General features: G+C 40.8%; 1 protein-coding gene across 1 annotated transcript in view; it reads left to right on the top strand.

The window, feature by feature from the left end:
* The window catches only part of SPON1 (spondin 1), a 313280-nt gene that overhangs the window by 129754 nt on the left and 170885 nt on the right, over nt 1–12641 (top strand). Inside the window, exons 4-5 of the mRNA XM_069554328.1 lie at nt 1894–1967; nt 7130–7252. Coding sequence (XP_069410429.1) covers nt 1894–1967; nt 7130–7252 — 197 coding nt within the window. The remainder of the gene's footprint in view (nt 1–1893; nt 1968–7129; nt 7253–12641) is intronic.

Genomic DNA, 12641 nt, shown 5'->3' with positions numbered 1-12641 from the left:
GATTTGGCCCTGCCCACCTTCCCAGCTCATCTCACACCTCCCTGGCTCACCAAAAGGATGCCCTCATCTTTGCTCCTCCATCCCACTTGTTTAATTAGCTTCTACTCATTGAAATCTAAGCGCTGCCACCTTTTCTGGAAGGAGCCTTTCCTGGCTTGATCAGGATCCCCTGTGTTACACTTTCTCATACCCTGTGGACGTCTCCATTCATTACCTGAGGATCTGTTTGTTTGATACTTTCTCCCCACTCTTCTGCCAACTCTGAGAATGGGAAGTGGCTCCATATGTCTTGTTTATGACAGTGTCCTGTCCAATGCCTTTTCACTAAACACACCTCCAGAAACTATCTGCTATATGCCAGCCAAAAGCGAGTCATTTTTCAACCTCAAAATATTCTTCCCATATTCTAACTGTTGAAAATACACCAGCAGATCCAACAGGAAGACAAATGGGAGAGGAGGCAGCTTTGGGTTGGAGTGAGGTTGGTTAAGTTGAAATGGTTGCAGCAAGAATGTGGGGCCTGGGGTATGTCCCACTGGGCCTACTCCTTGCCCACCACAATGCTCCCTGAGGCATTGTCTCTGTGGTAGGATGCTCCAGCTAACAGAAGGCATTTTTTTTAATTTGACTTTGGGGTGAATGTTCTCCAGAGTGTTTTCTTGGCCTGAAGGAACTTTCTACTTGATGGTCAACAGAATGGATAAATATTCACAGTAGCTTTGTGTCAACAGGAAGTATATTTCATTCATTTATTTCAACATCTCTTCTCTCTTGGGGTGGGACAGACTGTAAAAGACATCAGTAGGCTGGCCTCAATTTTATTCCTTTGTGTAAGAATGGGGGTAGAGTAGATATTTCTTTGGAAAGCCATTTGGCATAGGCCCAGACCATTGAGAAAACTGACTCTGTGCTCAGCAGATCCATGCATATGTGGGCCCTTCCTGGGTTTGAAATCATGTGACAAGAGGCAGCTTGTGTGACTTTCCCTGGTTCAGTGTGGTCAGCTGTGATGGAGTCAAGAGCTCCCTTTATCTGTTAAATAGGGCAAATCAAAGTGAAAATTGCCTTTTGATTGAGTAGCATGGCTGAAGAAAATCAATAGAAATGGTCCGAGATCCACTGGTGCCGTCTCAATGTTGTGCTGTAGACTTTTCAAATTGCTGGAACACCGGGTTTCAGGCCTGTTCAAGGGCAGCTGAAAATCAACAGTTGAGTGGGTAAAAGGAGACGTAGTATGTCTGTGCAATCCTAGATTAGAGAGAAAATATATGCTGGCCAAATCAAGTCATTTTTCAACCTCAGAATATCTTTCCAAATTCTAAGATACTGTGTTCAAGTTTGACATGTTTAAGAGAGATGTAACAGCTGAAGTTGTCTTTGTTCAAAATGTAAGAGACAGTTTTGTCTAGACTTTCCGGAAAGATATAGAATGACATTTTCAGAACAAATCAAAATATATTTTTAAGGTTTTTTCCTCCTTCAGGAAGAGAATTTGACATGCTTTCCTGATTTGAATTTGGTTGATCTATAAATGGCCTCAGTAGTTTGATATAAAACTAGAGTAAATGAACCATTGAGAAAAGTTACTGAAAATGCTGTTAGTTCACTTTCCTGCCTTAATATGAGTACCACCAACATCACCACAATAACTAATATTTATTGAGTGGTCTCTAATGTGTGCTGAACTCTTGACATAAGAGTTCTTTCCTTAGTTCTCATAGCAATCTTAGGAGGTAGCTATTATTATTAACACCAGTTTTCCACTGAAGAAGCCAAGCCACATGGAGTTGAGAGCACCCCCCCAAAGCCACACAGCTGTAGGGGGACCAGCAGAAACCTGATGTCCCCCAGACTTGCCCTCCTCACCACGTGCTGTGTCTTCTTTCCCCACAGGGCTAGCATCGTTCAGAAACGCATCATTTATTTTCAAGATGAAGGCTCTCTGACCAAGAAACTTTGTGAACAAGGTAAGGAGGTCTGGATGTGTGGACTGGAGAGGACCAGATAAATGGAAGGTGGCTCGATCAGTCTAAGCGTTCGGCCACAGGCATTAAGGCAGTTGGGTTTTCTGAGTTCCTCCGGGTTCTGCTTCCTCATGTAGTTCCAATTTTTAATCTAGCTGTGTGCTGTGGATAATTGGATCTGCCTTAAACTCTAATTACTCAGCTTGATTCCCTGGGTAGGAGATAATATACCTTATATTGGTGTCGTCGTCTCGTTATTTTTGTGAAACAGTGATTATTCTGAGGAGATTCCTTGGAATAATTCACAGGACTTAATTAAGGAACACACAATTGTGTACCTCTAAAAAGTCTGTAATGGTTTTCTGGAATAATCACTAGCAGGAACTTGTGGGTCACCCAGGCAGGATGAGCAGATTTTCTCTAGGGAACAGGAATGCCAAGGGGGCTTTGATTTTGTGACCCTCACCTCATCTAGGGATCTAGTCCTTGGATGTGCAGGCATCCTTAGCACACAGGCATGTACACAATCAGTGGTTACCTCCAGTCATACATGACACTGTAATGTTTAGTACCATGCCTCCTAGTACATAGTAAATATACATATATGTACATGTGTGTATATACACATGCACATACACATTTATGCTCATACATACAATTATTTATTATATATGTGTGTATGTTAGCTATTGTTATCAATATCCCAGGGCTTATTTATTAATCTACCATGAAAAATTAATATTTTAAACATCTAAATGTGTTAGAAGTCCTTAAAGAACTAAATAAAAGTGGGAAATGTGCTGAAATTGTACATCTTCATGCTCTCTTTTCTATTAATTTGCGCAGACTTTTTATTTACCTTTAGAACAATTCACAGTTTGAGAAGAAATCAGTCTATCATGGTTTAAGAAGAAATCATTTCTATTTCTAGCAAATCATAAGCTACTAAGAAAAAGAGAAGATGGTAAATGTCCTCTAGGAAAATAATAATAGCTAATTTATTTGTGCTTGTTGTATGCCAGGCACCATTCTAAGTACTTCACATGCCTTAATCATGTCATCAGCGCAACAATCCTATGTGGATTACATCATCCCTATTTTACAGATGAGAAGCCTGAGCCATGGAAAGTTTAAATAGCTCACTCAGCATCAGACAGCTCACGAGGAGGTCACAGTTTGAACCTAGAAGCCAGTGCCCTAACCACTGCATTTCTATCAAAGTGCTATCTCCCAGTTCAGAAGCTTGGGTTGTGGCTTTGGGTAATCAAAACCTAGGTCTCCCTATGGGTGAGCTGGGGCAGAAAATAGGTCGTATGTGGAGGACTGCTTGGAGAGCATGGAAGGAGCTAAAGGGGAAGAGTTGGCTGCCCTGCATCAGGTCATACCTGTCAAAGGGGCGAGAGAGCTGAACCTGTGGGCCAGTGCCCCGGGCAGCTTCCAGGTGGGCATCACTATGCATGGATATTGGGGTTTTCCTTCCCTGTGTTTCATAGTCCACAGATTTGCTTAACCTTCACCCAAACCCAGAACATCTCAGCTCTTGAGGCTCTTGGTTTCTAATGGACAATCCAGTCCCTGCCCGGCTTGCATGTGATGACATCCAGGTCTCGGGGCATAGAGCTGTGGCTATTCTAGCTCACCTCTTGGTTGGCTAATCATGGCCACCGTGGTGCAGTTTTGTTAGTTTGACTTTCAGAGGACAGCCTTATTTCCCAGATTTGAGGATTCCTAGAATACACTGCACTGTCAGCCTTGTGTATTGACAGCAACCAACAGCTAAATTGCACTTTCCAAAGCCTCAGCCCTGATGTTGTGAAAGCCTTGTCTAAGTTATGAATATGCTACCATTGTGCAGATAAGCATCAATGAAAAGGCACTGCAAATCTCTATTGATTACCACTTCTGAAGCAGAAAGCCTACCAAAATGACTAAGCATAAGTCTGTATAAAAACACCTCTTTCCCACAGCAACTTTGTGGACAAAAAACGACCCAGGAAGACCTGGGCTGTAGGATCGTGAGTTGCAGTTGTAGATGATTCCTGGAGACAGCAGACTCATGAGGTAATCCATCAGTTAGCAAAGCAGATCCCACGTAGAAAGTCTTTAAGATACAACCATAGAGCAAAGGGATTCTCTCCAACTCTTTCATTAAAGTATTCGCACTTTTGTTGAGTCAAATCAAGTCTATCAAGAAAAGAGAGAAACTAGTGTGTTTCTTTTCCCCAGTTAAAGCTATTAATCCATAGGGGAAATCTAAGAATTGCACTGATTAAAAGCAATGGTAATTATTTTTCAAAAGAGGCATGAGACATTAAGTTACTTACAATTAAAAGCAGAAACATAAAATATTAAAAAAGGTGACCTATAATAAACAAATGTGCACATATGCTCACTTTAAGACCATGTCACAGACAAAGGAGAAAGAGGAAAAGATGAAGGGAAAAGCAGAGATGAGAGAAAAATGTAGATAGAGAAGGGATAATCAGCAAGGGAAGAGAAACAAAAATAAGACCAGAGAGACTTGCCTGGTGGTCCAGTTAAGACTGCATGCTGCCAGTGCTAGAGGTTCCTAGGTTCCCTCCCTGGTCAGGGGACAAGATCCTATGTGCCTCAAACAAGACCCAGGGCAGCCCTCCCCAATCCCCCCACCCACCTGCCACCACGAAAAAGAATAAGGTAAGAGTAGAAAAGGAAGCTGGTATTAAGAATAGAAATGAGGGGGCCAGTATAGCTTGAGAGATGCTGCAGGGTTTCAAGTTACCAATTTCAAGTTTCAAGTTACCAAGGGTATTATGCAGGCCCTGCAGGTTAGGAGAAGAGGGGTAAGTTAACACTTGCTATCACTCCCCTTTGAAAACCTGATCCATTTTCAGTGGGCTTTTCCTCATTAGGAAACAGTATGTCTACTTTTATTTTCAAACTTAGAAATTTATTTTTTCAATGGAAGCTTCTTTTTCTATGGAATTCCAAAGTGTTTATTATAAGTGCTTTCCCTCGAACCCCTGTATGTATCTTTAAGTTCACTGCTTATGTCAGAAAGCCCTTTTGATAAGGTGGAGCTACCAGTTTGCGTTATTTTGGTTCTTTGAGAGATTATTGCTGCTTCATTTAACAGTGCCTAGTAGTTACAACGGAAACCCCAGCATGTATCTCTTAGCTCTGAATCCCTTTTTCAAAACTAACTTAGTCTTTTTAAAACATAGATGATCATAATGGAAATGTGAAAAGGAAAAACCTTTAGGAGTTACTCATTTATGCCAACTTTCCCAAAATATATTCAATAGTGCTTGTCCCTTATGTATCAAAGTGGCTCACACAGCAATCAGACCTGGACATCATGCACATAGGGAAGTGGGAAGCTTGCTTCTAACACACACAATGCTCTTGCCTCTTCCTAGTGTACAAAAAGTAGCCAAACAATGATTTCTATTTGGGGTGATTTCAGATCTCTTCTTTAGGGCTATTTAGAGATTCTGGAGCTCTGTAGATAAGTACTTTTTTTTAATGCACCATTCTTTGTTTGAAAAAGCTAAATGAGAAACACACAGATTTCTCCCACTGGTGTTTATGCAAGCCTATCCAGCAGAAGGTCTTTCCTACAGTGATATGGTATACAGGTTAAGAGTGAGCATGGGCCGTAGATTCAGAAAAGACCTGGGTTCCAGTTCTGCCTGCACCACGCATCAACTCAGTGACTTTGGGCTGGTTAACTAATGTGCCTTAGTTTTATGATCTATACAATAGAGTTAACCAAAGTCCTGATGTCCTAGGATTGCCAGGATTAAATGAGACAGTATATGGAAAGGAATCAACACATACAGGACTCTATGTAATGTGGTGCTTATTACAGTATCCCATACTTTTGTCTCCATCCTCGAACCCAGAATTCACTTCTTTCACCTATCGCTGATTTTGCACATTCAAACCAAAAGAACTCAGTGAATTCCATAAGGAAGACTTGTAAAATGCTCTTCCTAACTCTCAAAAAGATATTTAAACTCTCTTTTGCTGCTCTTTATATAATAGTTAAGATTAAATGTCCAACTTGAAAAAAAAAAAAAAGAAAAGAGGGAGGGAGAACATTCATGTTAATATCTCCTGAGGAACCAAAGGAAAAGCAGCTGAAGCAAGTTGCATCTGTAGACATTGTTTTCGTCTTGCAGGAAGCAGAACAGACTAAAAGCAACAATGCACAGTTAGGGATGTGGGCCTGACAATCAGAAATACTGAATTTATTCATGTAATCTCTTTTTTTCCACTAATCAGCTATTCACAGCTAAAAGTGGGGGTGGAGAGGGAATCTCAAGTTTTTCCTGGCTGTTTCTATGCTCAGAAGTAAACCTGAACTTATGAACATATTCCCAAACCCCCAACCTTCCCAGTAAAGTCTCTGAAAGCTTGATAAGAAGTGATATGACTACATATGCATAATTTTTTAGAAATAATTTTCACCATTCCTTATGTCTCTCTACTTGTTCTCATTGCTCTCTGTCAAAGCTTTTCCTTCTTGTACCGGCAGTTTGGCCCCAGAGAATATTCCTTAGGAAACACACACACACATGCATATTCCTCTTGAAATCTGGTGGAGAAATCCTATTGTGGGAGGGATGGGAAAGGAGATTCGGGTCCAGAAAGGATAACAATAAACTTTACCAAGATAGCCTCCATCCCAAATATTCTATGTTTTTGGTCCCATTGGTCTCCTCACATTATTAAAGCAAAAGTTCTGGTTTATTTTTAATTTGAAAAATATAGTGATCATCCTTAGAGTTAAATAAAATCTGTTATAGCTGGACCTGGTTCTGAATTATTGATCAGTAAAAACTGCACTTTGATTCCCAGGTGAGTCAGTGTTAAAGCATCTGCCTGCCAATGCAGGAGATGCATGTTCAATCTCTGGTTCAGGAAGATCCTCTAGAGAAGGAAATAGCAACCCACTCCTGTATTCTTGCTGGGAAAATCCCATGGACAGAGGAGCCTGGCAGGCTACAGTTCATGGGGTCACAGAGTTGGACATGACCTAGTAGTGACTGAGCACACACGCACACAAACTGCATTTCACATTCTTTTCCCAAGCATTAAGGACAGGATGAGGCCAAGATGCCACTGCCTTATAAATGACTCACAGTTGCTTCCTAACTTGGTGACCTTCCTGACTCTTTCAGATTCCACATTTGATGGGGTGACTGACAAACCAATCCTAGACTGCTGCGCCTGTGGAACTGCTAAGTACAGGCTCACGTTTTATGGGAACTGGTCTGAGAAGACACACCCAAAGGATTACCCTCGTGAGTAGAACAGCTATTTTATGCGCTGGGGGAGAGGGTCTTACAAAGTTCTGTCTGATTGTGGGGTACACAGGCTGATGCTGCTTACTTACTCATTCATGAAACATTCCAAATAAGTGAATTCATTGAGACAGGCAGATATCACAGTGGTAGGCATTCAGCTTCTTTGCATAGCATTATTCTAAGTGTTTTCTTATTTGTGATTAAAAAAAAATATTCCTGAGGTCATGCTACTTATCTTCAGGCCAGATATTTGATCACCTCAGTTCTCTTAAAGTGACTGTATTCATACAACTGGCCTATTTGCACTGGAAGAGCTGGCAAAAAAAAACCCCTTGACTTCATAAAACAAGGTCAACAAATATTCAACATCCTCAACCAGAGTGTGCATCAGGTGATATATTAGATACCACCTTAGAATCCTTATGGCACCATGCTCCAGGTAGCCAATACCAATCCATGAGAGTTGTCAGGCAACCCCTAACTTGTTTTAGAGTAAACACTTAACCAGGACCCTACCAACTCCCTTTTATCAAACAATTGTCTCATCAAATGCCTGCTGCTGCTGCTAAGTTGCTCCAGTCGTGTCCGATTCTTTGCTACCCCATAGAAGGCAGCCCACCAGGCTCTCTTGTTCCTGGGATTCTCCAGGCAAGAACACTGGAGTGGGTTGCCATTTCCTTCTCCAATGCATGAAAGGGAAAAGTGAAAGTGAAGTCGCTCAGTCGTGTCCGACTCTTAGCGACCCCATGGACTGCAGCCTATTAGGCTTCTCTGTCCATGGGATTTTCTAGGCAAGAGTACTGGAGTGGGGTACGATTGCCTTCTCCCCATCAAATGCCTAACATGTGTCAAATACTGTGCTAAACTTTAGATATATTTATAACAGTGAATAAAACAAGACACAACCCTTCTTTAATAAGGAGAGAGACATTAATTAACCACACAAATGATATGAAAATTAAAACCATGAATAGTGAACTTATTATGTGGAGCATTCTCATGTATGTGTCATTTCATCATCAAAATAACTTGCTTCTGTGGATGAATTTACTGGAGATCACAGAGACATCGTGAGTTACTCCTAGTCCAAGGTAAGTACAATCATCCCTCGGTATTCAAGACAGACTGGTTCCAGGAACCCCAAGGATATCGAAATCCATGAATGCTCAGTCTCTTCAATAAAATGAGATGTGCAGATCCTCCCATATACTTTAAATCATCTCTAGATTACTTACAATATCTGATACAATGTAAATAGTTGTAAATACATTGTAAATGCTGGGTCAATAGCTATTGTGTGGCAAATTCAAGTTTTGTTTTTTAAGACTTTCTGGAATTTTTTTTCCCAAATGTTGATGACCCATGGTTGATTGAATCAGCAGTTGTAGAACCCTCAGAAAAAATGGTTAGTGGTAGTGGATCCAAGATGCCGAAGAGTTTTGTCAGGCTCCTTGCCCTGCCTTCTGTTTGGATTGCCTTTGAGACACAGTGTCCCCCATTCTCTCTGTGGGTGGCAGGATGTCCGTGTGTGGTACTGAGCATGCTTTTTCTGCTCATTGTATGTTTCATTCTTGTTCACTTCACTCTGGAGTTGCCCCAGCTGGGAAAGAAAAGGGATGCTGCAGAAGGGACTAAAAAGGGGGATTTAGGTCAGCCTCAAAGGAAGTGGTGGGGGCACAGGGTACATGACTAGGACTTAAGAAGACCCAGTCCAGACGAGAACCTCCACGGTCCCCAAACAGCCCACCCAGAGGGGACTCCAGCATTTCTTGGCAGATCAAGAGCCTTATTGTTTAATTTTACCCACATGTAATCAAGGCTTGCGATCTTAGAAGCTTCATACTAGTTCTTTCTTCTGACTCTTGATCTGATTCAGCTGGTGTGAGAGACCTGTCTGAACAGTCTTGGACTCTGCCTGCAGGGGGAAAAAACCACTCAACAGGGATGATGGAAAAAATTTCCTCTAGTGTCTCCCATCCACTAATCCAGAGGAAATAAAATGTTAGGGGCTCATTACCCATCTTTTGTAATCCTATGGCACTTCTTGCCTTTTCTGTTCTGACACTGGTTATTTCCCAGAATTTTTTTAAAAGGGTATAAACCATTGTTTCTGGGTCTTTGGGCAAAATCAAGTACAAATCTATACAGAATTTCTGTGAAGTTTTGTTGGGAGTTTCTTGATACATGGATAAGCAGACATGTGTTCCAGATCCCTGAGGAAGCTTGCATAGTCAGAGGTCAGAGTGTGTCCTAATTTTTGATTGGAAGAAAATGTGGTCACTATGTTCAGAAAAGCATTTATCACATCATATCATAATTATCCCTTCAGGAGCTTTTCTTCTCTACCGCACTGAGAAGTCCTCCAGGACAAGAGCCACAGCATGCTCATCTTTCATTCTTAGTGCCTGCAAGTGCCTTTGGCCTTCCCAAGTCCTGGGTACTGATTGGTGGACTCAGAGTGGCATGCACCGTGACCTGGGAGGCAGATTTGTAGCCCACATTAGTCACGGTGGTCAGTACTGAGCAGGGAAAGAGCCAGACCTTCCCTGGAGGGAAAGGGGTGAACTTGGACACTAAGGGCACTGGAGCAAATCAGAAGGGCACAGAGAGGTGCCCTTGAGAATAACTGGGTCTAACTGGGAACTTGAGAATTCAATATGCACAGAAATGATTTCAGCCAGTCTTAAGTCATAGATGGCTTTCATTTTACCCCTCCAGGGACGATTCTGTCTTCATAACCAACCCTGGCTGTTAAGCCCAATTTAGTCATGACACTTTTTAGCAATATTGCAAACTGATATATGACAAGCTCTCCTCTTTTCACTAATTACTCATCCCAAATTCCACTTTCCCTGCAAGCACCTCAGAGCAGCAGTTCTCAAGCTTTTTAATTTCAGGGTGTCTTATACAGGCTTAAAAATTATTGAGAACTTCAACATGCTTTTGTTTAGGTGAACTGTGTCTCAATATTCACCATCTCAAAAATTAAAAGATATTTTAAAAATATCACTTATTAGTTAACTTTTAAAAGTAACATATAATGAATTAATAATGATTAGCTTATTATATGTTGACATATTTTATGAAAATAGCTGTATTGTCCAAACAAACGAAATTTAGTGAAAAAGATGTCATTGTTTTACATTTTTGCAAGTCTCTTTAATACCTGGTTTAATGGAAGACACCTGCATCCTCATATTTGCCTCTGCGTTTAACCTGTTGTGTCATCTTTTTTTTTTTTTTGGCTTAAGTATGTGAAGAAAATTCTGTCTCACACAGATATGTAATTGGAAATGAGAAGCATATTTAAATAACCTTTTCAGATAATTACAGATAATCTTATTTGATGCTACACCCAAACTCTGCAAATGGTAGTTTCTTAAAGGAGAATTACAATGTGGAATGAGAAACCATATCAGTGAACTTGTACTCTGTTACATTAAAATGTGTTGCTTTCCCTTGTACTTTCAATGAATCTTTCACAAATGAATGATTTTATAACATCATCTATTGATTGTTTGAAAAATATTGGTTTACTGAGTTGTGCAGATAATCCAGATACTGAAACGTTTCTTTACGCCACATCAAAAATCACATTTGTTAAGATCATTTCCAATCTCATCAGTAAAGTGTTAATGTATTAGAAAGCTATCAAATTCATGGCAGTGGATACAAGTTTCCCAAGATCCCAAGCTTTGCTTGAAACCTCAGATTTTATCATTGGCAACAAATACTGTCAGGTCTTTTTCTTGAAGTGACAGGCTCATTTCATTTTTTAAGAAAATGTATGCCAAATTCTCAAGTCTGAATAACCATAATTTGTCATTCATTCTTTCAAGTAAAAATGATGTTTTATGACAATGAAAGTGTCCAACTTGCACCTCAAGCAATTGTACAAGTGCTTTTATTTAATATACAGCAAAAAGGCGTCATGTGTTTTTCCGAATTAGTCATGCAGAATAATAAAAACATGTGTACTTAAAGATAGAGAGTTAATAACATTAATAATGTATATTGCTTCATCAAGGCTATTCCTTAGTGAAACTGACTTTTGGGGTTGTTGTTTAGGGCTAGTCCCTGGTGGTAAGGAATACATTTATGATTAATATGGTTCAAGGCCACTGCCTTGACCCTCACTGAGTGCCAGGAGTTTTACTTGCAATTGCTTTTGCCACATCAGTGTTAATGTTGACACACGGCAAAAAGAAAATTTTGTTTAAGTATTATTATGAAAGTAGTTTTCACCTCATAGATCCCTCTGAAAGGGCTGGAGGTGGGGGTGGTCTCAGGGGTCTGTAATCGTGCTTGAGAATGTCTGCAATAGGATTAGATAGCAGCCTCAGAGGGCTGTCCTTCAGTTGTCTTTGGGAACTTGTCCACTGTGGCTTTCAGCCATCTGTTGTGGGGGGCCACATCTGCAGGTAGCTCTTCTCAATCATTATTCAAAATGGTTTGTTCCAAATGCTATTTCTGGGGGTTCCCTCTCTTGGAGGACAGAGTATTCTCTGTATCTATGATGTTTCTGTTTCATAGAGGAACTAAGCCTGAGATGAGGAAGGCAGGAAGATGGTATAAATGATCTCTGGCATTCCTCCAATTGCAATGCCATAGATCACTGCTGGCCATCTGAAAATAGTAAAACCTTTTTTTTAATTCATTCAATCATTAGTTCATTTATTTGGCTAACTGAAATCTTTTTAAAACACTCCTAAGTGGATAGTTGCTAGAAATCCATTTGAAACCTGGATTATGCAAGTTTTACCTTTTAATTTTATTAGTGGGAAAAAAAATCCAAACACACACACACACACACACACACATACACACAAACACACACAATTAAGGGCTCAGATCACATAGCCAGAGAGAGTTCAGAACTGAAATCAAAGCTCAGATCTTCTGATTCCCTTTTGCCTTCCTCTGGGGCTATCACAAGGCGGTCTTCTCTCCTCTGGAGTAAAATTACATATCTCATTCACAAAGCATCTTTTAATAAGGCCCTGGTATACCACCATGGTCTCAACTGCTACCAAATTCTAAACAGCTTGGTCCCACTGTATAAAGACCTGGGCTGCAGAGATCCTAGTTTAGAAGTCAGAGCTCTGGATTCACTGTTAGGAAAAGGGCATGCCCCCAGTGTCTGTCCTCGGTACTGCAAGTCTGCAGTGCTCCAGGAGCATTTGTTCTTTACAGGAACCTGGTGAATAGGCAGCATTACTGTGTAGGGATGTCTCAGGGGCTGGAGATATGCCCACTGTTTATCAGGGAATTGGGAGTTGCCTAACAGGTGCTGAGTCTCTTTGCTGTCTTGCTCTGAGCACAGTATCTGTGTTTTTGACAAATGCTTCTGCCCCACAGAGACTCTGTAATCTCCCTTGACAATGTC

This window comes from Ovis canadensis, chromosome 15 (genome assembly GCF_042477335.2).
Source record: "Ovis canadensis isolate MfBH-ARS-UI-01 breed Bighorn chromosome 15, ARS-UI_OviCan_v2, whole genome shotgun sequence".
In the NCBI taxonomy this organism is placed as follows: domain Eukaryota; kingdom Metazoa; phylum Chordata; class Mammalia; order Artiodactyla; family Bovidae; genus Ovis; species Ovis canadensis.
The sequence above is the reverse complement of the archived record's forward strand: the minus strand, read 5'-3'. Positions and strand labels throughout refer to the sequence as shown.